The 27,688-nt window shown below is 39.3% G+C and overlaps 2 protein-coding genes and 3 non-coding genes across 6 annotated transcripts; 2 read left to right on the top strand and 3 right to left on the bottom strand.

The window, feature by feature from the left end:
* Positions 1-1,442: 1,442 nt before the first annotated feature.
* atp5if1a (ATP synthase inhibitory factor subunit 1a) lies at positions 1,443-2,897 on the top strand. The gene is made up of 3 exons (XM_060886570.1): positions 1,443-1,604; positions 2,094-2,206; positions 2,626-2,897. The coding sequence occupies exons 1-3, from the start codon at positions 1,536-1,538 to the stop codon at positions 2,765-2,767; spliced, it is 324 nt and encodes a 107-aa protein (XP_060742553.1). The 5' UTR covers positions 1,443-1,535; the 3' UTR covers positions 2,768-2,897.
* A 5,957-nt stretch (positions 2,898-8,854) lies between these two features.
* trnaw-cca (transfer RNA tryptophan (anticodon CCA)) lies at positions 8,855-8,926 on the bottom strand. Its single transcript has one exon. It is a non-coding gene; the product is annotated as a tRNA-Trp (tRNA).
* A 678-nt stretch (positions 8,927-9,604) lies between these two features.
* Positions 9,605-9,676, bottom strand: trnaw-cca (transfer RNA tryptophan (anticodon CCA)). The gene has a single exon. It is a non-coding gene; the product is annotated as a tRNA-Trp (tRNA).
* Positions 9,677-10,311: 635 nt separating this feature from the next.
* Positions 10,312-10,383, bottom strand: trnaw-cca (transfer RNA tryptophan (anticodon CCA)). Its single transcript has one exon. It is a non-coding gene; the product is annotated as a tRNA-Trp (tRNA).
* Positions 10,384-11,171: 788 nt separating this feature from the next.
* hnrnpr (heterogeneous nuclear ribonucleoprotein R) lies at positions 11,172-27,190 on the top strand. Of its 2 annotated transcripts, XR_009649449.1 has the most exons (16): positions 11,172-11,332; positions 12,519-12,676; positions 12,901-13,019; positions 13,126-13,233; positions 13,331-13,444; positions 14,014-14,190; positions 16,354-16,489; positions 16,848-17,053; positions 17,157-17,306; positions 17,458-17,579; positions 17,936-18,581; positions 18,732-18,796; positions 23,514-23,585; positions 25,454-25,534; positions 25,638-25,695; positions 26,183-27,190. XR_009649449.1 is itself a non-coding variant. In XM_060886315.1 (12 exons), the coding sequence occupies exons 2-11, from the start codon at positions 12,523-12,525 to the stop codon at positions 18,546-18,548; spliced, it is 1,899 nt and encodes a 632-aa protein (XP_060742298.1). In that variant the 5' UTR covers positions 11,172-11,332; positions 12,519-12,522; the 3' UTR covers positions 18,549-18,581; positions 18,732-19,597. The 2 variants fall into 2 exon arrangements, 1 of the variants encoding a protein (XP_060742298.1); XM_060886315.1 differs by lacking the exons at positions 23,514-23,585; positions 25,454-25,534; positions 25,638-25,695; positions 26,183-27,190 and having other exon boundaries at positions 18,732-19,597.
* The last annotated feature ends 498 nt before the right edge of the window (positions 27,191-27,688 follow it).

Below are 27,688 nucleotides of genomic sequence, written 5' to 3'. Positions count from 1 at the left end.
GAGTGATGCGGATGTTGAGGTTGTCTTTAGGAGCAATGAGGATGTTGAGGTTCTCTTTAGGAGTGATGAGGATGTTGAGCTTCTCTTTAGGAATGATGAGGATGTTGAGGTTCTCTTTAGGAGTGATTAGGATTTTGGGGTTCTCTTTAGGAGTGATGAGGATGTTGAGGTTCTCTTTAGGAGTGATGAGGATGTTGAGGTTCTCTTTACTAGTGATGAGGATGTTGAGGTTCTCTTTAGGAGTGATGAGGATGTTGAGCTTCTCTTTAGGAGTGATGAGGATGTTGAGCTTCTCTTTAGGAGTGATGAGGATGTTGAGGTTCTCTTTAGGAGCGATGAGGATGTTGGGGTTCTCTTTAGGAGTGATGAGGATGTTGAGGTTGAGGTTCTCTTTAGGAGTGATGAGGAGGTTGAGGTTCTCTTTAGGAGCGATGAGGATGTTGGGGTTCTCTTTAGGAGTGATGCGGATGTTGAGGTTGTCTTTAGGAGCAATGAGGATGTTGAGGTTCTCTTTAGGAGCGATGAGGATGTTGAGCTTCTCTTTAGGAATGATGAGGATGTTGAGGTTCTCTTTAGGCGTGATTAGGATTTTGGGGTTCTCTTTAGGAGTGATGAGGATGTTGAGGTTCTCTTTAGGAGTGATGAGGATGTTGAGATTCTCTTTATTAGTGATGAGGATGTTGAGGTTCTCTTTAGGAGTGATGAGGATGTTGAGCTTCTCTTTAGGAGTGATGAGGATGTTGAGCTTCTCTTTAGGAGTGATGAGGATGTTGAGGTTCTCTTTAGGAGCGATGAGGATGTTGGGGTTCTCTTTAGGAGTGATGAGGATGTTGAGGTTGAGGTTCTCTTTAGGAGTGATGAGGAGGTTGAGGTTCTCTTTAGGAGCGATGAGGATGTTGGGGTTCTCTTTAGGAGTGATGCGGATGTTGAGGTTGTCTTTAGGAGCGATGAGGATGTTGAGGTTCTCTTTAGGAGCGATGAGGATGTTGAGCTTCTCTTTAGGAATGATGAGGATGTTGAGGTTGAGGTTCTCTTTAGGAGTGATGAGAAGGTTGAGGTTGAAGGTGAGCTTTTCTTTAGGAGTGACAAGGATGGGCAGGATTAGAGATGAGCACATCAGAGGGACAGCTCAGGTTGGCTGTATTGGGGACAAGGACAGAGAGACTAGATTGTGATGGTTTGGACATGTACAGAGGAGGGAGATTGTTATATTGGTAGAAGGATGTTGGGGAGATTTATTGATGTGTTGAAAGAGGACATGAAGTTAATTGGTGCGAGAGAAGAGGGTGGTGAGGATAGAGTTAGGTGGAAACAGATGATTCACTGTGGCGACCCCTAACGGTAAAAGCCGAAAGTAGAAGAAAGTCTGTTGTAATTCCACACACGACCACCAGATGGCATCAGGTTGACACTGTTTGCGCGCTGTGACGTCGCTGCCTGACAGAGTTCATAGGTGCGCTTGAGTAGTTCCGTGTTTAGACCATAGATACAAGGGCACTGAATCCGCTTCAGGGCAATTTGCTGTTGGGAAAAACATGGCGCGGTTGTTGAGGAGCAGTTTAAGGACTTATTTCACGTCTCAGATCCGCTTGGGCTCGGACCAGGTATCTGCGTTTGTGTGCTGTTTTATTTTGTTGTCTGTATTTTTTGTTTGTTTGTTTTTTGCGTTTAGTCCGTGCGCCATTTTGGATTTGTCCCAATTGGATATGTAGTGAACTTCTATAAGGAGAAGATGGAAGTGTTTCATGCCACATATACAGTGCACGTGTGTTGAAAATACGTGTCTGTTTCACTGTAGAAAGTAAAACTGCTAACATGTCTGTATTTCTCTTGTATAGACACAATATGGTGCATTGTGAAATCTGTTAGTAAACAGACCTGCGGTATTAGGAGTGTTTTAGTGCATGTTAAACTACGGTGGCCTGTAAGGGAATAATAAGGGAAGCCTCGAGGCTGCTTCAACACACGGGTGGGGGCGGGGGGTCACTGTAGATAAATGCATGGGACCAGGATTGCAAATTACAGAGTTTAGTATAGATTAATATTGTCATCATTGTTGTATAATGTGTGTGTGTGTGTGTGTGTGTGAGCAGCTGGGTGAATTGGGGAAAGGTGCAGGTAAAGGTGGAGGAGGTGGTGGCTCTATCAGGGAAGCTGGAGGAGCCTTTGGGAAGAAAGAGGCAGCTGATGAGGAGCGTTACTTCAGGTATGTGTGTGTGTGTGTGTGTGTGTGTGGTGGTGGGGGGGGGGGTGTGGGGACACTAGACACAAGGCTTTTTGTGACACTGTATGCCCCCTTTTTTTTCTTTATAATAAAAGGCAATTTAACAGCTTTTGATTATTTCTTTCCTAAATAACATTTTTTATCCACAGAGATTTCAAGACATTCGCTCCATAAATATCAGCATTGTGATGTTTATTTATTATTATTACACTCTTAGGGTTCATCCTTATTATACAACACTCTTAGGGTTCATCCTTATTATACAACACTCTTAGGGTTCATCCTTATTATACAACATTTGATAAGGACTACTAAAGACATGTTAGTATTGGATTGTTGAGTCACTGTGTGTGTGTGTTTTGTGTGTGTGTGTGTGTGTGTGTGTGTGTGTGTGTGTGTAGGCAAAAGGAGAAGGAGCAGCTGGCCGCTCTGAAGCAGCACCACCAGGATGAGATCGAGCACCATAAGAAAGAGATCGAGCGTCTACAGCGTGAAATCGACCGTCACAAGGGCAAAATCCGCAAACTCAAACACGACGACTGAGCTGGGACCAGTGACGCGTTTGTGTGTCGTTTCTACCCGAAGTGACCTGACGCCTGCTCCGAGAAGCAGCACTTTACACTCTGTAATCTCTTAGTGCAGTCATGAATAAAGATATTAGGGTATTTTCCAACTGGTTAAAGACTCCTTACTTGATGCTGCTTTGTTGTGTTTTGTTGTGGGGAAACTAAAAGGTGAATCCAGTCAGCTTCTGACAGGAGGGATGTTTTGGATATCGGTGCTTTTTAAACTTACGAAATTAGCTTTTTAATGTTAGATTCCTAATTCGTTGCATTAAGCCTCAAAAGATTAGGAAGTGATTTTTCCCAGAGGATAAATCGCAAAAGGAAAATAATTATACTGCTGTTTCTGGTGACCAGGTGGAACGGTTCAAACTAATAATGATGTAAATGACCAAAATGATCAAAATTTTGACTCCGTTTGATCACTTTATACTATTTATCTATTCATGGATAGCCATTAAGTCAAAACATGTCAGTGAACACAATCAGAACGACTGATACCAAGCATGACCTTTTAATTAGTGTTTTCTACTTCACTATTTGTACAAGTGTAAGTTTTTAAAAACCTTCAAATGATCTAAATTCCACAGTGAAGAACTAAAACAAAAGAATAGAGAAAATCTTTAAATCAAGATAGAAACATAAGCTTATTAGTAAATAAGTAAACAGATTTATTCAAAATCATTTCAATTATATAACATGGCTTTAGATCGTTTTATTATTGTTAACTATCTCATTACATCTTTAACAGTTTGTGCCTATTGTAGCTTCAGGTTCACGTTCTTGACTGACCAGAGTCACCACGGCAGGTTCTGCCTCGAGGTTCATCTTTGCTCTGAGATGCATTTCAGTTGGAAAAAAGTCTTTATTTGATGCAGTAGAGTTTCCCATCAGCTTCAAAACCCTGGATACTTTTTGTTTTTCGTTCCATTCTGTGTGAACTTCAGAGAATGTATTATGTGAAAATCTCTGGAGTATTTCACAGAGTAACAGAGGTCACATTTTTCCTCATGGTGATGACCGATGTAAAGCCTGTGGCCATCAGATTCCAGGTAAAATAAGAGTAATTATTATGACAATACAATTAGTATATTTGTTAAGATCAATTAGAAATTTTCTTTCATCCATTTGTGTTACAGACTGAATGTACATTTTATACAGTTTTTACATTTCTGCCTATAACTTGTATGGAAGCAGCAGTTAAAATTTACATAAATTATCCAAAGTCACCACATACAAGCTCAGGTTATTTGACTAATGAAATTGCTATTTCTGCTGATATCCACAGTCGACACAGTCCATTGGTTAAGTTGCAGGAGAATGAAACTATATGGCCAAACGTTTGTGGACCATCACTATTGCACACAGCAATGTTTGTCATTTGAAACTCACATAAATGTACTGGTCAGAAAGGTTATATCTCGTATTGGTTTTCTTTATCGTAACAAATCTTTTACCCATTCTTCTAAACAGCTTTTGGTTAAAACGACAGTACTTCCAATATTGGATTATGGTGATGTAGTTTATAGGTCCGCTTCAAAAACTCTCCTTCATAAACTGGATGTTATCTATCACGCTGCAGTCCGCATTGTGACTGGAGCTTCATTGAACACTCACCATTCCCTCCTGTATTCTTTATTGAATTGGTCTTCTCTTCATTCTCACAGACACTCATTGGTTTCTGTTCATTTATAAAACTCTTATTGGTAAAACTCCCTTTTCTTTCCTAAAGTCCGTGCGTCCTTTGGTCGATGCTCTTTTCAGTTTTCTGCTGCATATGATTGGAATCATCTGCAGCTGACTCTTAAGCTTATTATATTTAACCTATTTAACCTAATATTTTAACCTTTCAACCCATTAAATCAATGGCAATATAAAAATGTAATAAAAAAATACCACTATTACATCTTGTCATTGCCATTGAACATTTTTATTTTATGTCAACAGAACTAGTTTCCTATCAAAAAAGTTTTCAAAGAAAAGAAGGGTATATGTAGAGCTTTTATTTTTTACAAGTGCATGAAAATACAAATGAACCCGTTTTATTATTGTATCACACTATATTGTCCTCCAGTTAAAGCTGACATTTCAATTATTTAATGCCTCTCCCCCCATTTAAATAGGCTGAGGAAATACTCAGACTAGAGTTTAAATCTATCAGCTAATCATAACAACAAACTTAAAGCTTTATTACGGTGCTTAATCAACAACAAACTCCTTTCTGAACACAGCTCTCTGGTCTTGTAACATGAGTTGTAATGAACACTGAACATGAAATGTACTATAGTGCACAGTCAAGCACTAAACCAGGGCCATATTGCTTTTCAAAAATACAAGCGCTGTGACCATTTTATGAGTTAAGCGTGCACGATGTGGTCTCACGATGAGGCCACCTTTGCTAAAGACACGCTCTACTGGTGCAGAGGATGCTGGAATAGACAGCACTTTTACAACCAGAGAGTAAAGCTGTGGGAATCTCTCCCTGTTTGTCGACCAAAATTCAAGTGCTGTATTTGTGTCTGTGTCTTGAATGGCATCAAAGTACTTGTGTATCTGAGCTGAAATGCATGCATCCTTAGCTGAGTGGCTCAGGTGCTTGTGGGCTCGATAGCGAGCTAGAAGTCTTGGGCATTTGCCAGGAGGAGAATCTGAGGTTTCATCAGCATCACCTCCAGAATGCAGCATGTCTCCATCTGCTGTGGCCTCAACTTCTGCAGTCAAAGTATCTGAAAAATATGAAACATGCACAAATAACACACGTTAAAATGCATTTGGATTTAGGGACCTAAGGACCATTATTGTATGCCTACTGCATATTTTTATGCTTTGCAGTATACAGAGTATATAGTAGACAAATAAGAAGTTTGCTTCAGAATAAAATGCAGACAAATCATTTTTAGGTTATTAAAGCAAATAAAATGAATTACCTATAAGTGTTCTTTTCAGATCCTCTCTGAATTTCTTCACCAAATCTGGACTCTCATTGTTGGTTACATTTAGATCAACCCAGTTCAGGCCAAACTGAGGATCAAGCATTGTTGCCAAGAAATAGACATTATGCTTGAACTGGTCCTCTTTCCCATTTTGCTCAACCATTTTGGTTCTCACAAAGATCCCAGAGAATCTCTTTAAAAGTGATTGCCGAAGGGCTGTGGCTAGTGGCCGGCAATGACTTCGTGACTCTGATGAGTGTTTAAATTAAGTACAGTAGGGACCACCATACTAATAGTGACCATTTTCTCACCCTCTGTAAGGTCTGTTGCTTCCGCAAAAGGAAAGAGAACAGAACCTAAATCCTTCAGTTGATTCCATTCATGAACTGAAAAAAGAACATGTTGAAAGACTGAACTGCAAATTTGTGTGAGATCCCTATGGTCAAGTGCTGTAAGGGCCTGTAGCTGCTTGAATGTACTGTTCCAGCGTGTGGATGTAGCTGCAGGAATTGATCTATCTGTCCCCAATGTAGCCTCAAATTGTTCTTTAAATGTAGTACTTGTGTGAAGTAATGAGGTTAATTTTGACATTTTGGCAAGTGCTGAAGAAAAGGCCTTGGCTTCTTTCATTCCATCATGTACAACTAATTGCAGAGAATGTGCAAAACATGACAGCCTTTGTCTTGTTCTCACCATGATAGTCTCGTCTTCCCAGGTCACATCCTCCCAAAGACTCTCATCATCTAAGTTTTCCTAAGTTTTTCCTAAGCTTGCCATCACTGTGCTGCTCTTCCTGTGGTAGCTTGACTTTGAACGCACACTTCATATTGACTGCATTATCAGTAATAATGTTCCTGACTTTACTTGCTATGTTATATTCATCAATGATCTCGTCAAATGCCATGGCTATGCTGTCTCCACTGTGTCTGCCACAAAACCTCCTACAAAGAAAGGACTCCAGCTGATTTCCATCTTGGTTTAATCCACGGGCTGTAACACCGAAGAAGGACCGCATGGTTCGATCAGACCATATGTCAGCAGTTATGGACACAGATGATTGGGTCTGGAGCTTCCTTTTAATTGAATCTTTCACCTGATCAACCAACAAAGGCATATGTTTTCAGTGATTGTTTTTCTTGTAATGGGAGTGTATTTGTTGTCCATTACTTTCAAGAAATGCCTGAAATGCTGATTTTCAACAATTGACAGAGGTAAAGTGCAGCCAATGAGGAGATCCTTAATGATGGCATTATGAATTTCTTGTTGTCTTGAAGAACTTGCATCATAAAGTTGCACTGCTTGTTTGGTCAATTCTGGTCTTGCAAATCCTGCAATGCTGGGCTATTGGTCTGTTGGTTGCTGCTGCTGTCTTTGGTACTCTCTTATTCTGGGAAAAAAAAGGAGAAAATTTTAACAATACTTGCTAATTCAAAAACAGAAGGTACATGCAAAACAACAACGTGCAAAAAATTTGTCTAATGTGCCTAAAACATTTTTTTGCAAAGTTTTGTTTAAGCTATTTTACTAGTTATTGCAATTCAGATCACATTAAGTAATTGATAGAAAAAAATTACATTACATTAAGAGCAAATCATTTTATATATAAAATGACTATATGTACAGTCCCTGCATTTCTGTGGTGATGTGTTAATTTAGTTTAAATGTAAAATAAAACAGACTTCACTGTATGACATGCACATTGATTCTCATTACATTTAATAAAGTTATTTTTCCCAACTGTTTGTTTACATTCACTTAAGACATCTTACCAATGTACATAACCGACTGTTTACATGAATACTCGGCCAAACTTACATTTTTACATGATGTGTGTTCATTTATTTGACCGTGCAAGTGTAAAACCATTAGATAATTCATCACTGATGATGCACATTGAAGCGGCCTCATTTCTGTCTGCATGATTTAAGCGCACACACAGACCCAATATATATTTAGCGTCATATCGCCCAGCCCTAACAATGTTATTTGGATTTAAATTGGTATAAAAGTTATAATAAGCAACTTACCTTTCTTTATGTTTTCTCTGAACATGTCGGTAGAAATTTGAAGTCGTGCCAGAAACATCAGTAAGAGTTGTTTTGCAAAATTTGCAATCCGCAGAGTGCTTCTTTTTACCGGATGTCTTGCAAATAAATTCTTTATGATTTTCGTAAGCAAAACAAATTCTTGCTGACTTTGAAGACATCGTCCTAGCCACACATTGATATCCAGTGACTGATGTGTGTGTTTCGTCTGCAGGCATAAGATGATGCTACTGCTGCCTGCCGGTGTGGTGCAGTAAAATGACAAACGGGGAGACATTAATTAACTTCTCATCTCAATTTTATGCTGGTTTTATTGTTACACATGACGCGGACTCGACTGTACTCGGAATATTTTCCGAGTCCAAAATGTTCAAGTCCGTGTCAAGTCCGAGTACAAATTCACCCGAGTGCGTGACAAGTCCGAGTGCGTGACAAGTCCGAGTGCGTGACAAGTCCGAGTGAGTGACAAGTCCGAGTGCGTGACAAGTCCGAGTGCGTGACAAGTCCGAGTGAGTGACAAGTCCGAGTGAGTGACAAGTCCGAGTGAGTGACAAGTCCGAGTTCATTCAAAATTGGACTCGAGTCCGGACTCGAGTACCCCAACTCTATCATTTATATCGCTTTCTTCCTTTAAATATTCAATTCAGTCACTAACTCAAGATCACTGTACTTGTTTTTAGTTTTTTGTTTGTTTTTTCACGTCATTGTTTATAGCTGTGTTTGTGTATTATATTAGTTTTTATGTTGCCTCTGGGTCAGGTCGTCATTGGAAATTGAGAACTGGTTCTCAACTGACTCACCTGGTCAAATAAAGAAAGAGAAGAATATGACTTAATTCTACGGTCAGTGGGTCATCAGATTTGAGTTGATTTGAGGATAGGAAATAGACGATAGATAATAGCTCATGTAATGTGATTAGCTCCTGTAGGTCTCTCAGAATAAAGCTTGCTGAATTTACTTAACTCCCCTCTGTTAGTCATGTGGATATTCTGGGAATGTGTTGGTGTTATATATTCATTGTTGCAATCTGTTAGTGCGCTTTTGATCCAAATAATTCACTTCTCTATCCAGGAGTGAAATAAACATTGTTGACCCCGACGTGATTTGAACACGCAACCTTCTGATCTGGAGTCAGACGCGCTACCGTTGCGCCACGAGGTCTCTTGTTTATACATTCAGGGTTATATCTGGTTCTTCCCAGACTTTTGGCAGAAAGTTCGAAGCACACAGTTGTATAGAATTTCTTTGTATGTTGTAGCTTTCAACATTTCTTTCACTGAAAGTAATTATGCTGGATGTGTCACACTGGTGCTGGACAATCTCTTCTTTGGAAGAACATGACTTCATTCTAGGGTCATCAGAGTTGATTTGAGTTCTTAGGAGTTGATTTGAGTTGTTTTTAGTTGTTTGGAGTTAATTTGAGTTGTTTAGAGTTGTTTTTATTTGATTTGAGTTGTTTGGAGTTGATTTGAGTTGTTTTTAGTTGATTTGAGTTGTTTGGAGTTGATTTGAGGATAGGAAATAGACATAGTGTCTGATATGTGCCCAATTTGCCAGCATGTGATGGTCTCAAATGCAAACTTTAAACTGTTGTCTTTTTTATATGTTGTATTTTTTTTATATAAGAATAAAAAACCTTTCCTCTTGATAATAGCTCATGTAATGTGATTAGCTCCTGTAGGTCTCTCAGAATAAATCTTGCTGAATTTACTTAACTCCCCTCTGTTAGTCATGTGGATATTCTGGGAATGTGTTGGTGTTATATATTCATTGTTGCAATCTTTAGTGCTTTTGATCCAAATAATTCACTTCTCTATCCAGGAGTGAAATAAACATTTTTGACCCCGACGTGATTTGAACACGCAACCTTCTGATCTGGAGTCAGACGCGCTACCATTGCGCCACGAGGTCTCTTGTTCATGCAGTCAGGTTTATATCTGGCTCTTCCCAGACTTTTGGCAGAAAGTTCGAAGCACACAGTTGTATAGAATTTCTTTGTATGTTGTAGCTTTCAAAATTTCTTTCACTGAAACTAATTATGCTGGATGTGTCATGCTGGTGCTGGACAATCTCTTCTTTGAAAGAACATGACTTCATTCTAGGGTCATCAGAGTTGATTTGAGTTGTTTGGAGTTGATTTGGAGTTGATTTGAGTTGTTTTGGGTTGATTTGAGTTGTTTGGAGTTGATTTGGTGTTGATTTGAGTTGTTTGGAGTTGATTTGAGTTGTTTTGGGTTGATTTGAGGATAGGAAATAGACAAAGTGTATGATTTGTGTTCAATTTGCCAGCACAAATGCAAACTTTAAACTGTTGTCTTTTTTCTGTCCAAGAATAAAAAACCTTTCCTCTTGATAATAGCTCATGTAATGTGATTAGCTCCTGTAGGTCTCTCAGAATAAATCTTGCTGAATTTACTTAACTCCCCTCTGTTAGTCATGTGGATATTCTGGGAATGTGTTGGTGTTATATATTCATTGTTGCAATCTGTAGTGCGCTTTTGATCCAAATAATTCACTTCTCTATACAGCAGAGAAATAAACATTTTTGACCCCGACGTGATTTGAACACGCAACCTTCTGATCTGGAGTCAGACGCGCTACCGTTGCGCCACGAGGTCTCCTGTGTACGGTCTCAGTTTTAGGGCATTTGAAGTTCCCTGCATACTAATTATTTTATTAATTTTAATCAAGGCGATACTATTTCATGATTTTTTTCTACAGTAAGTACAGTGGCACGTGACAAACATCATAATCGTCAGAACGCGTGCACGCGCATTTCCTTCTCACGTTGTTTTTAACACCGCCAGGGACGCCGCGTCCTGACGGCTTTCTGGCTCGTATTCCGATTCTAGAACAAGGGTAGCTGTGCGCTCGCGCCTGGCTGAGTGCGTTTCGAACGGGTTGCGCGCGCTCCGCTGTCTGACGTGATTTTTGGGCTCGACACCAATCCAAACCGACGTAGAAAAATACAAATTTAGGGTGCTATTTAATCACTCCCTGTCGTTGGGGAGGAAATACACATTTAAAACGAACAAACAAACACACTTAATGCGTCCGTTTGAACGTCACACGTAGAAATATATTCCGTATTAAACGGCGTTATTTAATAATAAAAAACTGTAAGTGGTTGAGTGGAAGTGACTAGGGGTAGAATGTGGAGGTGAGATTGGGACAGAGCCACAGGATTGGCTGGGCTTCACCGCGCCGCGCGAGGAAGTGAGGGTGTGTGTGTGTGTGTGTGTGTGTGTGTGTGTGTGTGTGTGTGTGTGTGTGTGTGTGTGTGTGTGTGTGTGTGTGTGTGTGTGTGTGTGTGTGTGTGTGTGTGTGTGTGTGTGTGTGTGTGTGTGTGTGTGTGTGTGTGTGTGTGTGTGTGTGTGTGTGTGTGTGTGTGTGTGTGTGTGTGTGTGTGTGTGTGTGTGTGTGTGTGTGTGTGTGTGTCGCTAGTTACACACGCGCTTATTCACATTTCCTGTGTTTTTTCGGCGCTGAAGGAACAGAGCGTCGCTTGAGGCGTTTATTTGTGCAGGTGTCGCTCCGCGGGAGAAAGTAATCATTGTAAAAATATCGGTAAGCTTTCTTTAAGCTGTGTTTTTTTTTATTTATTACTTTGGCGGTTGGTCGATTTGAATCTGAGAGGATTTAACGGCTAGGCCGCGGCTAACACTCTGTAGCTAACACGACTTAGCCGGCTTGCTAGCTGGTCCAGGCGTCTCTTTTGTCTTAAATCTGTTTTCTGTTTATTTTCCCCTCTAACCTTTATCCATATTGACCGTTTTATCGTTTGTCTGTAATATAACAATTTGTAGTTTGCTTAATGGCTTTTTCAGGTTGTTTATGCTAACTAGCTAGCATGCTAGCATGGTGTGGCGCTAATTTTGTTAAGGGGGCGGAACGCTGTTGTGTGTGTTAGGACGTTTTAGTGTACATACTACTTTTTATACGTTGTAGAATAAAGGTTTTAGTGCTTTGTCGACTTTAATTCGAGCTGTAAAGTGAGTTAGCTTTTGTGTGTTTTTAACTGTTAGCAAATGCGCGCGCACTAAAGTGTTAGTGTTACTGAGTGATCAAGGTTCTGTTTTATTTATTTATGTACTTAATAAGCATTATTTGGTCATGTTGCTGACACGTGGGTGGATGAACAAGTCGTGTTTTTTTTTTTAATTAGATACAAGTTGTTTTAATAGGTTTGTACGGGTATGGTTTTGTTCTGTGTTGTCTGAAAAAGGGGGCGGGGTCACTGGCGCGTGCTCGCAGGTGTAAAGCAGGGGTGCACAAACTTTTGCTTTTCCTTTCAAAAATAGGTTTTAAGGAATTTTTTTTCGAATCCTAGCAGGTGATTTTGGGGTCAAAAAATTAAGTAACAGCAGTGTTAAAGCAATAAGGTTTTTGTTTCTGAACTTTTCCATGCCCCGGTGTCATGGCAACAGTGCTTGTGTGGATTATTATTGTAAATCAAACCAGATCAAATCCTCCTCATGTCCTCATTTTTGTTGGAAATGCAACAAGTCTTTAGTTTAGTGCGGCGTTTTTCTATGTGTCACACAGCAGTGCTGTGCCTTTTCAACACTAGTGCATTTCACAGCTAAAGGGTTTTAAATGTAGTTACTTCCCCTTCTAAGAAACTTGTAGTTGTTGTAGTGTGTTACAAGGCATGTTGGGTGAGAATTCTTTAAGCCAATAGTAAGGTTAACCACCGATGTGCTGTAACAACCCGAGTCCTTAATGTTCTCTCTGTAATTTTTGTCTGTCTCAGAGTAATGGCTGCTGAAGTGAATGGCAGCTCTGCTCCTGCAAAAGAAGAAGAAGAGCCTATGGAGGTCTCGGCGGCACACACAGAAAACTACCAGACTCTCATTGATGCTGGACTTCCCCAGAAAGTAGCTGAGAGCTTGGACAACATCTTCCAGACTGGTGAGAACATACAGCATCCACATTTATAGCCTTACAAGAAGAAGAACTTTGTATAAAGTGTAAACAGTGCTAAACACTTGCGGTAGAACTTTTAGTTCACCTTCATAACTATTTTATTACACATTTTTGCTTGTGAGTGCAAAATTTGGTTAAATGCCAAGGGTGGTGGTAAGAGGGGCAGGTGTGTGCAAGCATAGCTAAGGGTTTGCATGTGTATACTGCAGGTTTGGTGGCCTATGCTGACCTTGATGAGAGGGCGATCGATGCTCTGCGTGAGTTTAATGAAGAAGGAGCTCTGTCTGTACTGCAGCAGTTTAAGGAAAGTGACTTGTCTCATGTCCAGGTGAGTGCTTCGGTTATTATCTTTAAACGCACAACATTAATAAGGCCCGTTGGTCAGTAGGACTCGAGTCATGTTTGAGTCTTCATTGTTATTTGATTCCTTGCAGAATAAGAGTGCCTTCCTGTGTGGTGTCATGAAGACCTACAGACAGCGGGAAAAGCAAGGCAGCAAAATACAGGAATCCACAAAAGGCCCAGACGAGACAAAGATAAAGGTGAATCTTTATGAAGTTTTAAGCCATGGAGTCTTGCTTGTTCAGGCATTGATATTTGTATCGTCTCATACTGATGACATCACTACCCTGAACTTAGGCTTTGCTGGAGAGGACAGGATATACCCTGGACGTCACTACAGGCCAGAGGAAATATGGTGGCCCACCCCCAGAGACAGTCTTCTCAGGCACACAGCCTGGAATTGGCACTGAGGTAATATTTTACAACAAACACAACAACATATGAACGACAGATATTTTTAATGAGTAGTTTTGTGCCCGTTCGCCTTTTTTGTCAGATTTCACAGTTCTCAAAACAATCAGAGCAGTTTCTCAGATTTCACTGTGCAAACAATTATTTATTAGCTGAGATTGTGTAAGTCTGAAAAAGAACTTTTGTTCGTTTGTTTGTTTCTGGTATGCATAGATTTGTTAGACTGCTTGGTTATCTGAAGAACCAGTTCAGAATATTTAGTGCATCATATCCATTCTTTAGAGCGGTGTTTATAGTTCAGTTCTGTTCTTTGCTGTACCCCAGAACTCAATGGCATGCATGTGGTTCACTTCCACTTTCTTCCGTTTGATCCAGGGTTGTATCCCTTTTCAGTTCATGCAGAGGCAGATGGAGAGCACCTCACAGTGTATGAACACTGGGTTCTACATGCTTTGAGGAAAACAATCCTCCAATCTTCGATTCCGATAGAATAAACACTTCTCTTCTGCTCTCTGAATGCCTTGAAGGTACAATATACACATTGTGTCTTTTTTATTGTGTGTGTATAGGTGTTTGTGGGAAAGATTCCTCGGGACTTGTATGAAGATGAGCTGGTTCCGCTGTTTGAGAAGGCGGGACCTATATGGGACCTGAGGTTAATGATGGACCCGCTGTCCGGACAGAACCGTGGTTATGCGTTCATCACCTTCTGTAGCAAAGATGCTGCACAGGAGGCGGTCAAACTGGTGAGGCGGTCAAACACACTGACACACTTTAAATACACCATATTCAGAACCCCTTGCTATAATAACCTGATTTGAATTCAGGCATTCTGCTAATATTATATTTATACAGTCAACACAAATCAAATCAAATTTTGTATGTCACATACATACAGAGTACAGCATGCAGTGAAATGCTTTTTACGTCTGTCCGGTATTCAGGCATAAAAAGGAATGGAATTAAGGATAAAAATAAAATCAGAATAAGGTAGATAAATAAAAAGTATAAATTACATAAAAGCTATATAAAATATGAAAATATATGTGAAAAATTTATGTATATACATAAAGGCATATGGTTTTAATGATTGTCTTTAAAGTGTCCATGTGCAGTATGGTGTGGTATAAAGTGGCACTGTGCTGTGCAAGTCCAGGGTTAAAGTGTCATAGTGCAAAAAAAGGTTGTGAGGATGGAGGGAGATGTCCAGTACCAGATCCTGGGTGTTTCCTGGTTTAAACTTCGAATGGCCTGCGGGAAGAAGCTTCTCCTCCTTCTCTCTGTGTTTGCTTTCAATGATCAGAGCGTTTCCCTGAACGCAACAAAGAAAAGAGTCCATTGTTGGGATGCTGAGATCTTTTACAATCTTCCTGGCCCTGGTCCGGCACCGAGTCCTGTAGATGTCCTGCAGGTCAGGGAGCTCGGTGTGGATGGTACGTTCAGCTGAACGCACCACCCTCTGGAGGGCTCGCCTGTCCTGCATGGTGCTGTTCCCGAACCAGGAAGTGATGCTACCCGTCAGGACGCTCTCAATGGTGCAGGAGTAGAAAGTCTTTAGCACCTGAGAGGGTAGTTTGAAGTCCCTTAAGCGTCTCAGGTGGTACAGACGCTGCGGGCCTTCTTCACCAGGGTGCTGATGTGACAGGACCAAGACGGCTCCTGTGTGATGTGAACACCCAGGTATGGGAAACTGTCCACTCTCTTCACTGGAGTCCCGTTGATGTTTAGCGGTTGGTATGACCGCTCCTGCTTTGTGCTGAAGTCCACTATCAACTCCTTAGTCCTGCTGACGTTCAGGAGAAGATTGTTCTCCTGGCACCATCTCTCCAGGTGTTTAGTCTCCTGTAGGTAGGCCGTCTCGTCTGTGTTAGAGATCAGGCCCACCACAACAGTGTCGTCAGCAAACTTGATGATGGTGATGGAGTTGGAAGTGGCCACACAGTCATATGTGTACAGTGAGTACAGCAGGGGGCTCAGAACACAACCCTGGGGAGCAGTTTGCTTCTGGTTGGGAAACGTTCTGATGGTGGTTTTCTGCACCGTATCATCCACTAGTTTTGCGATGAATCCCACAACCGCTTTTGTAAACGTGTTGACGTCATCAGTGCTGCGTCTGAACAAGTCCCAGTATGTGTCATCTAAAGCGTCCTGCAGAGTGGCCACCGATTGGTCAGTCCAGCGCGTGACCTCCCTCTGAACTGGAGCTTCCAGTGATGGTCAGTAGTTCCAGATTTGGTGTTCAGAGGAAAGAGACGCAACACTCGCGTTGTTGCACCAGTGGTTGTTCACAATCACACACACTCCACCTCCCCTTGACTTTCCTGACTCCAGTGTTCTTTCCATGCGGTAAACCGAGAAAAACTCGGCCGGCTGGATTGCATGGTCCGGTACCACTAAGTTCAGCCATGTCTCGGGGAAGCAGAGAAGGTTGCAGTCCCGAATGTCCCTCTGGAACTTGACCCTTGCCCTTTGCCCTAAGGTCGTCTAGCTTGTTTTCCAGAGACTGGACGTTGGCTAACAGGATACTAGGTAAGGGAGATCGGTGTGCGTGGCCTCAGCCTGTTCCTGACACCGGCTCGTTTCCCTTGCGGTTGCCGGTGTGGGTCGCGTCCTTTGTTCTTAATCAGGATCTCGCTCGGCCAGCATGGGTCCGGGTTTAAAAGTGGCGAAGGGTAAGTGAATAGTACACCAATAGATATGAGTGGCTCGGTCACATCTAATGATGACCATCTTGTATAAATAGAACGGTATCTATGTAAATAAATATATAAAAATAACAAAAGAAGACAACGTGTAACCGGAGCAGTCGTGAGGGCAGCCGACCTCACCGGCTTAATCCTGGCACTCAATCACACAGATTTGATTCTGAAATTCTTCTCTTTCTCCCCCTCTTTCTCTGTGTTTTTCAGTGTGATAATTATGAGATCAGACCAGGGAAGTATTTGGGTGTTTGCATTTCTGTAGCCAACAACCGACTCTTTGTGGGCTCCATTCCAAAGAACAAGACCAGGGAAAGCATCCTGGAAGACTTTGGCAAAGTGACAGGTCAGAACCCAAGCTCCCCTACATCCATCTCCATTCATTAATGTACCTATATATAAATATATTGATATTTACACACATACGTACAGTATATGTCCAAATAACTTAAATAATGGCCTGGAATCATTTCTAATTCTCAGCAGTTTGTTATGGTTAAAAAAAAAGAAATTTATATATATATATATATATATATATATATATATATATATATATATATATATATATATATATATATATATATATATTTTTTATTAAAATGATTCTTAAAATGTTTTATATTTACATGCTATATAAATATATAAATAAGAGGCTGTTCGTTTTTGCATATATTTGGTTTACGCTGCTTGTGTACTTGTTACAGAGGGTCTACAGGAAGTTATTCTGTACACGCAAGCTGACGACAAGAAGAAGAACCGAGGTTTCTGCTTTTTAGAGTATGAGGACCACAAGTCAGCAGCACAGGCCCGTCGTCGCCTTATGAGTGGCAAAATTAAGGTGTGGGGAAACCCTGTAACAGTGGAGTGGGCTGACCCGGTTGCTGAACCTGACCCTGAGGTCATGGCCAAGGTCAGTTTTTTTTAATGTTGTGAAGGTTAAAGAGTTAATAAATTCACATCAGGGTTTATTAAAATGTGGTTTCTTAAAATGTTTTACATTTACATGCTTTTAGGTGAAGGTGCTGTTTGTTCGTAAACTAGCCACTTCTGTCACAGAGGAGCTCCTAGAGAAGACATTCTCGCAGTTTGGGAAACTGGAACGTGTTAAGAAACTGAAAGACTATGCCTTCGTTCACTTTGAGGAGCGGGACGCTGCTGTTAAGGTAGTCAAATTAGGTGGAATGTGTGATCATTCACGTGTTTAAAAAAAAAAAAAAAAGCATTTATGATAGCATGGCGAATAATCGCTGATGTAACGAAGTTTATTTAATGATGCACGATATAAATGTTCTGATGTTTGTGTGCATGTGTCAGGCCATGGAAGAGATGAATGGGAAAGAGCTTGGGGGAGAAGAGATTGAGATTGTCCTCGCAAAGCCTCCAGATAAGAAGAGGAAAGAACGGCAAGCTGCCCGACAGACCAGCAGAAATACAGGGTATGTCTGTGCACAGAAGCAAAGGAAATACTGTATTAACCTTCTCATCTGTCAACCATATTTCCAACAATTTTTTTTCTTTTCTTTTTCTATACTGGTTAAAAAAAACTGACGTTTGTGGACTTGTCAATAAATGTTTAAAATAATCATCAAAATATCAACTACACTTTAACTGATGAGGGATGAGACAGAAGTGAATATCTGGTCAAAACTGCTGTTATTGAGTCTTATCCCATTCGAATATTTGTTTGTTTGTTTTGAAATTTGCATGCAAGTTTGTTATGATGTTCATATGAGTTTGAAAGTCACTCGAGTGTTGAGTCCACATTTCACTATGCCTTTTGTCATCTGTGCAGATATGATGATTATTACTACTACCCCCCACCTCGCATGCCACCCCCAGGCCGTGGCCGTGGCCGAGGTGGTCGTGGCGGCTATTCTTACCCACCCGATTACTATGGCTATGAAGACTACTATGATGACTACTACGGTTATGATTACCATGACTATCGTGGTGGCTACGATGATCCCTATTATGGCTATGAAGAAGTGTATCCAATAAGGGGACGTGGCAACCGTGGGAGCCGTGGAGCCCCTCCCCCACCAAGAGCACGCGGGGTTCCCCCGGCTCGTGGTAGAGGTGGCTATGCTCCGAGGGGAGGTGCTCCCATGGGTGCAGGCCGTGGAGGACGTGGAGGGGGACGAGGTGGCCCTTTCCAGTCGCCCAGGGGTGGACGTGGCACCAGAGGTGCCCGTGGGAACCGTGGCGGCAATGTGGGTGGGAAGAGAAAGGCAGACGTGTTTAACCAACCGGATTCAAAACGACGCCAGACGACCAATCAGCAGAACTGGGGGTCGCAGCCAATCGCTCAGCAGCCACTACAGCAAGGGGGCGACTACTCCAGCAACTACTACAGCAATGACACCCTGGAGTTCTCCCAGGATTCCTATGGGCAGCAGTGGAAGTAGACGACACACACGTCACCACACCCCCAAAAAAAGGTATTTGGCAACAATAAGAGAAACGATTCACAAAAAATTAACTAAATAAAACACAACTCAAACACGTTCCCACCGTCCTCCTGTTAAAAAAAGAAACACTCGTTGATTGGCTGGCAGTGTTTGACTTCTATTCTCCTTCTCCCTCCGTAGAGTATGTCAGTGACACAATAAGGACACGCCCCAGAATTGGCTTCACAAATCCTGATTGGCTGAAAGTACGTTTTTGGCTGAAGACAAGAATGTATCTGTTCCTCTTCCTTCCCCTGATTGGTTTGCTCTCTCTTTCTTTCTCACACACTCTCTCACACACACACACACACACACACACACACACGAATGACTTGGACATTTTGTCTTAAATCATGCACCACTTTTATCCCTTCCATTTGTTCTTTGTTTTAAAAGCCAGCAATGAACATTTTAAAGACACAAGGACTTTGACTTCTAAAATAAAAAAAAAATAAAAAGAGGAAAAAAAAAAGACAAAAAAGGCTGTACCATTAAAATCATGACATGGTCTTGTAGAAAGCTCCTGTCCAAACGTTCATTCAACCCTCACCTCCAACCCCCACCATCACATCCAACTGTGCACTCTCTTATTACTCCCACTCTTTTACTCTCTCTCGTTCTGTGGTTTCTGATAGTGGCATAGGGTCTTGCTTGTAAATAATGGCTATGACTAGAGCTTCATTTTCATTTTATTTGTCTTTTTTTCGGAAGTGGAGAAAAGAATCCACAGGAAGGAAAAACAAAGTTTTGTAGCTGGAAGTACCGTTAAAAGTGTATGTTTAGCATTTCTAGAAGTAGTTAAATTGTGTTTTTTAAAACCTGACATAACTTCAGACATTTTTTTCTTCTTTTTTTTTTTTAAAATTTGCTCGTTAGGACTTTGGTTTGGCTCACCTTAAGAGCCATGACAGTTTGTTCTCTGATGTTTGTATTTATAACTTTTATTTTTTGTTTGTTCCGTTTCAATAAAATCTCATCCGAGCAACAATTGGTCAAGTAACTTGAAACTCAGTGTTTGTGATTGTAAATTTATTTAGTTTGTACCTTTCACTATTGCTTAGGAACATGGCTGAACAAAAACACACTCAAGTCAAATCACAATTTAAATGCATAAATCTTGGCTATGAAATTTCTGTATATTTTGTTTTGTAACGTTCACATTGTCGGAGGAATTCCATTTTCCTTCCTCACTGAACCTGTACGAAGATTAAGGAGCTACAAAGCCTATTGTGTCACTTCTTTCAGGAGCAGGACAAAACTTTCCATGTAGCCCAACACGTACAATATTATAACAGGGTTCTTGCACACGTCTGGTATAGAATCTCAATTCACTCATTTAATGACCTACAGAATTTATTAAATATGATAATTGTCATTTGGCAGCAGTGCAGCTATTTTATTGTCAAAGTAATATGAACACCAAGGTTAGAAATGCAGTTGTCCTTATTTATCAAAGGTGCATGCATTCAAATCTGATCATAAAACAAACTGATGCAAATTCCATTCATTAATTTCATCTTTTTAACTGTATCATCAAACTCCTTACATCTGGCTGTAGTGGGTGTACATTTTAAGTGCAACGTTTTAGCAACCCGAACAGTAGTTTATGTGCAATTAAATAGCCACCAGAAAGTATGCTATAAGGGTTTGAGAAGGATTGAAATAATCTCCTTGTAGCAAAAGGGTTCAATTTAACCTGGATCTTTAATGTGAATCAGTGGCTAAGATGTGAACGGAGACTTCAGTGTACTGAACTGAATCCATGTTCTTGGGCAGATGTGCTGTTTAAAAAGCATCTCATGGGTAAAACGTAAACAAATGAGTGGAAACATTCGCCCATGATCAAGCTGATTGCTGTATTCTTTAATCCAGATCATTGCTTGTTTTGAAGTTAACCTTTCATTAATTCCTACACTAAAATGTTTGCTCATTGCTATGCAACTTTGATGAATATCCAGCAAAGTTTTTCGCTAATTTTTGTTAACAAGAACTAAAAGCATATTTCATGCATTTGTCTCACTTCCTAGCATGACTACATCCAATTAGAACATCAGAAACATTGGAAAATATTTTTAATTAATAAAAAAAGATATGGCAAGAACCCAGTATAAAGTGTATCATGCTGTCAGAACAATTTACACACCGTGAATATAAGAAATCTCTACACCTCTGTTAAAACTCTAGGTTTTTACGGCATTCGAAATGAAGCCAAGATAAAGCAGAACTTTTTCTAATTTTACTGGTAGCAAAATCAGTAATATTTCTGGAAAAGGAGGAACAAATACTACAATGACCTGGTTGCGCAAGTGTGCACATCCTTTAGGGCCTTTTTACACCTGGTCACTTTGTGTTTTCTCTGATCCGATAGCTATCTGATTTGTTAAAACTGTTCCATTTACATTAGGCCACATAAATGCGTCTCGGCGAATCGGATATCAAACCGATCTTTCTACCTCCGCCCAAAATACTAATATATTTGAAAGATCACCTGTGAGTGACGTACTTCCGTTTGGGAGGAGTATAGCGTTGACGTATGTGGCTTGAACAACCACATTCATTTACATCTGTCCAGTTTCATCTGAAATGCGTCCCAGACCACCTCCTGAAGTGGTTTGAGCCATCGGATTTATATCCGTCTTTGAAAACGTTTCGGAGGGCATTTACACCTGGTCTTTTTACAATCGATACATATCCGATCACAGAAAACATGAAGTGACCAGGTGTAAAAAAGCCTCTTAGAGTTTTCACTTGTTTTTTTTTCTTTTGCAATGCTCCAGATCATTCAAATCTCTTGTTCAGTGCTCAAGCCATTCCAAACTGATTTGCTTTAGAGCTACATTCCCAGATGAAGATCCTGACATGAGCACCATAGCATGATCCCGACGCCACCATGCTTCACCAAGGGTACGGTGGACTTTGGGTGAAGAGCTGTCTTGAGTTTGTGACAAACATATCTTATATTTTTCCTAGATCTATGTCCAAAAGGTTCGTCCTTGGTCTGGTCAGAGCATAGCATTTTTGCCACATGGTTGGGGGTTTGAATTGAGCTTGAATGCTTTTCCTTGAGTAAGGGTTTCCGATAGAGAGCCTTATTCCTGTAGCTCCTGTAGGTCTCATGACAGCCTTCCTGGCAAGTTATCATCTTGTTTCCTTGGAAGGACGTCTTCTCTGTAACGTCACTACAAATCCCCATTCGGTCCACTTGTTTCATGGCCTGCAAGGTGTCCAATGGTACAAATGTTTTGGAAAGTCTTTTATCACACTGTTTTCATCAATACCTTTGAACAGTGAGATCCTTTACGTGCTTTGTTGTCACTATGGCATACAGTTTTGACACACATCTTTATTTGGGGTTAATCAGTATCACGATTACTGTTCAAGTGATTGACTGTGATTTTGTTCATTGTAAGTGCATTCACACACGTGTCCTTATAAAACGGTGTGCACGCAGCCATGTTATTGTGCTTTTTATTCCTTTTGTTTCTCTCTTTGTCCTCTTGAATTTCATCAGTTGCTATAGTCGCTTTTATCTTGGTCTCATTTTTTTAGACTTTTAACAGACGTGTTGACTGTTTTTATGCCTACTGTAGACTAATGTTATCCTAAAATGCCCGTGTAAGTTGTGAATCTGGTTCAATGTATTTTTAGCACAGACTGATGAACAGATGAACCGAGTTAGTGCTTCGAATCCACGACTATATATTCATGTACTCAAAACTGGCTTCATTATTTATACTGAATGTACACAATCATCCCCTTACCCCAAATAATAGTTGTTTGCTTCTGTAGCTTTGCACTGGAGCCCAAGGGGAAGCTTTTCTGCATCATTTTATCTTTAAAACAGCTTTCATTATTTAACTTTCAGCCTCTTGCTGCATTTTTGCCTTAAGACTTTGGGAGGCATGTTGTAAAATGTTACTAGTGTAAAATAGTGTGTCTAGAGTATCTAGAGATAGGCAAAATCTGTGTGTGTGTGTATATATATATATATATATATATATATATATATATATATATATATATATATATATATATATATATATATATATATACATATACATACATACACACACACACGCGCAAAATAATAAAAAATACTTTCCTTTCAGTACAATTTTTAAAATTTTTTGTTATTTACAAAATGCAATCATAATTATATTGTGTGTGTGTATATATATATATATATATATATATACAAAATCATGATTGCATTTTTTTAAATAAATTTTTTTTTTTATTATTTTGCACATTTAAAGATTCTGAAAGTTTGAGCATAGTATCATCTGCTTTAAAAGGAGTGTAATCTCAGACATGTCTATTGTGTCTTGTGCGAAGACAGTATCAGTATCATATTATCACACTGTCAAACTTTAATAGATATCATAATAGGTATCAAATTGTACCAAGTCACATTAAGTGATCAGATTGTGGGTTATATGATCGCTACAGTTGTTAATCTTGGTTCATCCAATGCAACAGTAAAGCAAACATACTTCTGACACCATGGTTTGGCTCTTTGGGGTAAGAGGAGGATTGTATCAGGGTTTTTATTTTTCTCTCCCTCATTTCCTGTGTGAACTGGCCCAAACGAAACCTTGCATAGTGGGCTCCGTCTGAAATGGGTGATGCTAGTAAGGAGGTTGAAATATAAATGTGAGATACCTGCTACAAATGTGCAGATTTGCTCTCTAGCTCTGCTGCTTATATCTTTGTTAAATCTCTTTGTAAATAATCCAATCCGTAAAAGAATTGGATTATTTTTTGCGTCGGCTTGAATCGATCTCGCCTTGCGTTTCTGTCTTATCGATGTGGTCTGCACCCCTGCACTATGTGGTGGTAAGTGTGAAGTGTGTGTGCTTCTGTCATCTCCACAGTGTGTATGTGTTTGGTAAGTGTTTGTCCCTTTGTATCTGACTTATCCAGGTATCGGCGCGAGAGAGAGAGCCGTTGCTAGCTTGAGGAACACACCAGAACTGTGTTCTTCTTCAGCAGGGGGTGAGCTGGTCTTTCACACTCCTCTCTCTCTCTCTCTCTCTCTCTCTGTCTCTCTCTCTCTTTCTTTCTGTCTCTCTCTCTCTTTCTTTCTCTCTCTCTCTCTGTCTCTCTCTCTTTCTTTCTGTTTCTCTCTCTTTCTTTCTGTTTCTCTCTCGGTCTCTCTCTTTCTTTTTTTTTTCTTTCTTTCTGTTTCTCTCTCTGTATCTCTTTCTTTTTTTCTTTCTTTCTGTTTCTCTCTCTCTCTCTCTCTCTCTCTCTCTCTCTCTCTCTCTCTCTCTCTCTCTCTCTCTCTCTCTCTGTGTAGTGATAATTGGCCATCCCAGTTTACATTATTTCAAGTAATCAGCTATAATCATCCTCTGAAGCTTATGACTGCTCTCTATAAACACACAAACGAATAGTACCTTGCCACAAGTCCATAGAATTCTGGTGCTACTAGTCATCTTTGTGATTTTATTTAATTTTATGTAACTTTCTCTGCATATAAAATTTCACATTACAATTAATGATATTCTAAAGTCTAAAAAAAAGACAGGAAGAGCTCGTTTCCACCATTTCCACAGAAAGGCATAATAAATAAAGCTGGACGATCAGTCTGCATTGACAATCACGAAAACTCAGCTGAATGGTGGATTTTTATGAGTCTGCATTAAGATGCAGTGAATACATCCATTTCTCCTCCACCTTGTCTTATATCCACATCTGCTGACCATTTTCTTTTGATCTGCTGCTCAGTGAGTTTGAACACATCCAAGTTCAGACCGACAATATTTCATCTCCTTCTAATTTTCATCACCATTAAAATGCTTGCGTCCCTAACAAATAAACCGACGTGAACAATACGATTGTTTAATGTTAGCCGAGTCATTTGATATTAATGAACTCATTAAAAACAACATTCTTCATTTTCCTAGAATGAAAGTATGCTGGCAGTCTAGAGTATGTTTGAGTGGGTTCACATCTTATTACCTGTAATAATGAGGTGACTCTAAGGCAGCAAATAGCAGTATTGGGGAAATTATGTATTTTAATACACATGCACACATTTAACACATTTATTTAGAAATCGTTTCTCAACGTACGTTAAACAAAATGGAGATTATGTAAAAAATAATCTCATAAATAATGTAAATAGTATTTAAAGTCGTTTGGTAAATAAATAAATAAATAAATACATTTACAAATACTTTTTTTTCTTTATTATATTAAATTTAGATGTAAACTACATTTACTTTTTTTCTTAAATATAATGAATGTGGTAACTATTAAAAAAAAAATCAATAAGCTTGTAAGTACAAGTGAAGCTCAAGGGGCAATAAAAAATCTAGAGATGGCTTGTTTCATTAATGTCCAGTACAATTGGACACACTTCATTCATGCAGCTGAATATAAATAGTCAGTTTTAAGTGTGTATTCAACACCACCACATTTTTACATGGATTAATATTGTGTGTTTTGATCCTGAGATATTTCTTGCCTTTGTACATAAAGATACAGATCTTTTAAAACATCACACTGTTTTAACTGAGAAAGAACAAAGACCCAGATCGTCTTAATATCTCTGAGGACTGGTTATGGAAACAGTGCACTAATGCATGTAGAACAGTGAGATCTAATGTAGCATTGGACAAATCTATCACAACATTAGTACATTTATAAGCCATGCATTATTTTACACCATGCTGTTAGTGTACAGTTAAAGGTTTAGAGAAAATAATTAAGCTTGTTCCTGTACATCTATAACATGTCAAAACTTTACAGTAATCATGTGTTAAAGTTTTTTTTGTGAGCCTTTAAAAAAAACATGTATTCATAATAAACAAAGCTGACTGCATTATTGGTAATAATTACAGTTATGATAATAACAGTTACAGATTGTCCAGAAAATTGTCTACAGTCTTCCAGCAATGGAGCATGTTGTGTGCAGCACCTGTCCTCTGTATATCAGGGTAAGAATGGTGTGTGTGTGTGTGTTGGTATTAAAATATCTTTGTCTTTCTATTCCAATGATATTTATAATCCACTGTTGTCTTCTCTTTCCTTTCTCTACAGAGCTGTAGGTGTTTCCTGGTGTCTCCCGACCTCATAGCTGAGAAGACTTCGTTTTTGGGTCAGTTTAAAGGTTTAAAGGAATCGTCACATTGTGTTTGCGAGAAAAGTGTCATCACTCACAACAAATATATATACATACATTGTACATATTATATTATTACATAACATTACATTGTCCTTGTGTGCAAAACAAGCTCCATGAAGACACAGTGTTGAGGTTAATGTCCTGAACAGAGCCCTGAATCTGACTAAACCCCAGTGAACACCTTTGGGATGAACTGGAGCACATCAGTGCTGTTTCCAGGATAGTCTCAGGAGACGTTCCATTTAAAGCATAATAAAATATTAATTTTTTATTTGATGCTTTTGGCAAAAACGAAGGCTCGCTGTGTAAGATTTTATCCTGCTGATATACTTTGGAAATCCCCACCAGATTTTCTCAAGCATACACCAGCTACCTAGAGATATTGTTAGAAATATAGATTTTTGATGTAAATGTTTGATATGTGACTCGTGTTAAACACTTCAATTCGTTTTTCATGTAGGATAACAGCACCGGGTATCAGCCGGCTGTGGTGCCGAAGGAAATGACGAGGCTCGTGTTTCATGGGGACTCGTGGAAGCAGTCGACAGACAGCAGAAGAAATCAAGGACACAATTAGTGCATGAGACATGAGTTTCTTTGTAATGTGACCATGTCTATTGTTCAATTTGCTACACAAACACAATGGAATTTAAAATTTAATTAACACCATTTTCTGTCCTTGTTTTATATGGACCGTGTGAAGGTTTCACGTTATGTAGGATTTTCACTAGTGGAAACCAGTAGCTATTTCTGTGCACTTTTGTGTAAGGGTGGCTCGTCTCACTTCACAGTGTCAAAACAGATGTGTTGTCTGCTGATGCGATGCAATAAACCTCCAGTCAGCTACTTCATCTGCTCTCACCTTATTAATAACTTCAGTTTAGAGACATGGTTAAAACTCTTAAAGTTGATACTCTTATGAAGCTCACACTCAAGTTCCTGTTAGGAACTTGCATACTTGGATCCTGCTTGGTAAGCCAATAAAATGTGGTTAACTAGGAATGCATCCATTAATATTTTTACTCTGTGTAGTAACTTATGATCTAATAGTGTATAGAATTCAACAGTTTCTTTGCTTTTTTTTTTTTGAATCACCCTATTTTCTGTACATAGGTTATCGGTGTTAATTGATCATTTCGTTTGTTTTTGTTTGTTTGCTGAATATTGCCCATTGGGATCAGCCAGAATACCAGTTCACTTAGCTTTTGTTGTACAGCACTTTTATTTAAGGACATAAAGTCACAAAGCACATTTACAGAAATATGTATATAAGATGTAATTTAATTAAACTCTAAAGAGAAAGCCAGAGGTGACAGTTTGTGAGGAAGTCAAATCATTCTTTAAATCAAGATTAAACTTTCTATACTTAGTTTCCATTTTGTAACCACCAGGTGATTATCTACTATCTCTCTGTCTCATAATAAAGTACACCTTACTTTGCATTAAAATTTATATACATTTACGTTTATATACATCTGTAAGTATTATATGTTTGCATTTATATAAAATTGTATGTATTATATACATTTATATAAATACTTACATTTGTTTTTTACATTTATATACATTTACATATACTTGCATTTGCATTTATTTAAATTTATATGCATTTACATATATATAATTTACATTTATGTACATTTACATATATTTACATTTATATACATATGCATTTACATTTATATACATTTACCAGGGCTCTCAAGTTTTGAAGACAGGCAAGAGTGACATATTTTAAAAAAAAATATGCCACTCTTGGGGGAAAAAAAGAATTAAAAAAAAAAATGATATAAAACATTCCAAAACGTAATATTTGAATTCAACAAAACATATTAAATTATACAATGTCGTGCTGGTGGTTAGTAGCCTTATTTAAAATTCGTGATTTTATAAAATGTCATAAAGCCGGGGGGCCCCTGGCACCATCTCAGGGCCCCCAGTTTGAGAAGCACTGGTACTAGACTAC

This window comes from Tachysurus vachellii, chromosome 14 (genome assembly GCF_030014155.1).
Source record: "Tachysurus vachellii isolate PV-2020 chromosome 14, HZAU_Pvac_v1, whole genome shotgun sequence".
Classification (NCBI taxonomy): domain Eukaryota; kingdom Metazoa; phylum Chordata; class Actinopteri; order Siluriformes; family Bagridae; genus Tachysurus; species Tachysurus vachellii.
Note: the sequence above shows the minus strand (reverse complement) of the source record. Positions and strands in the feature narration are given on the sequence as shown.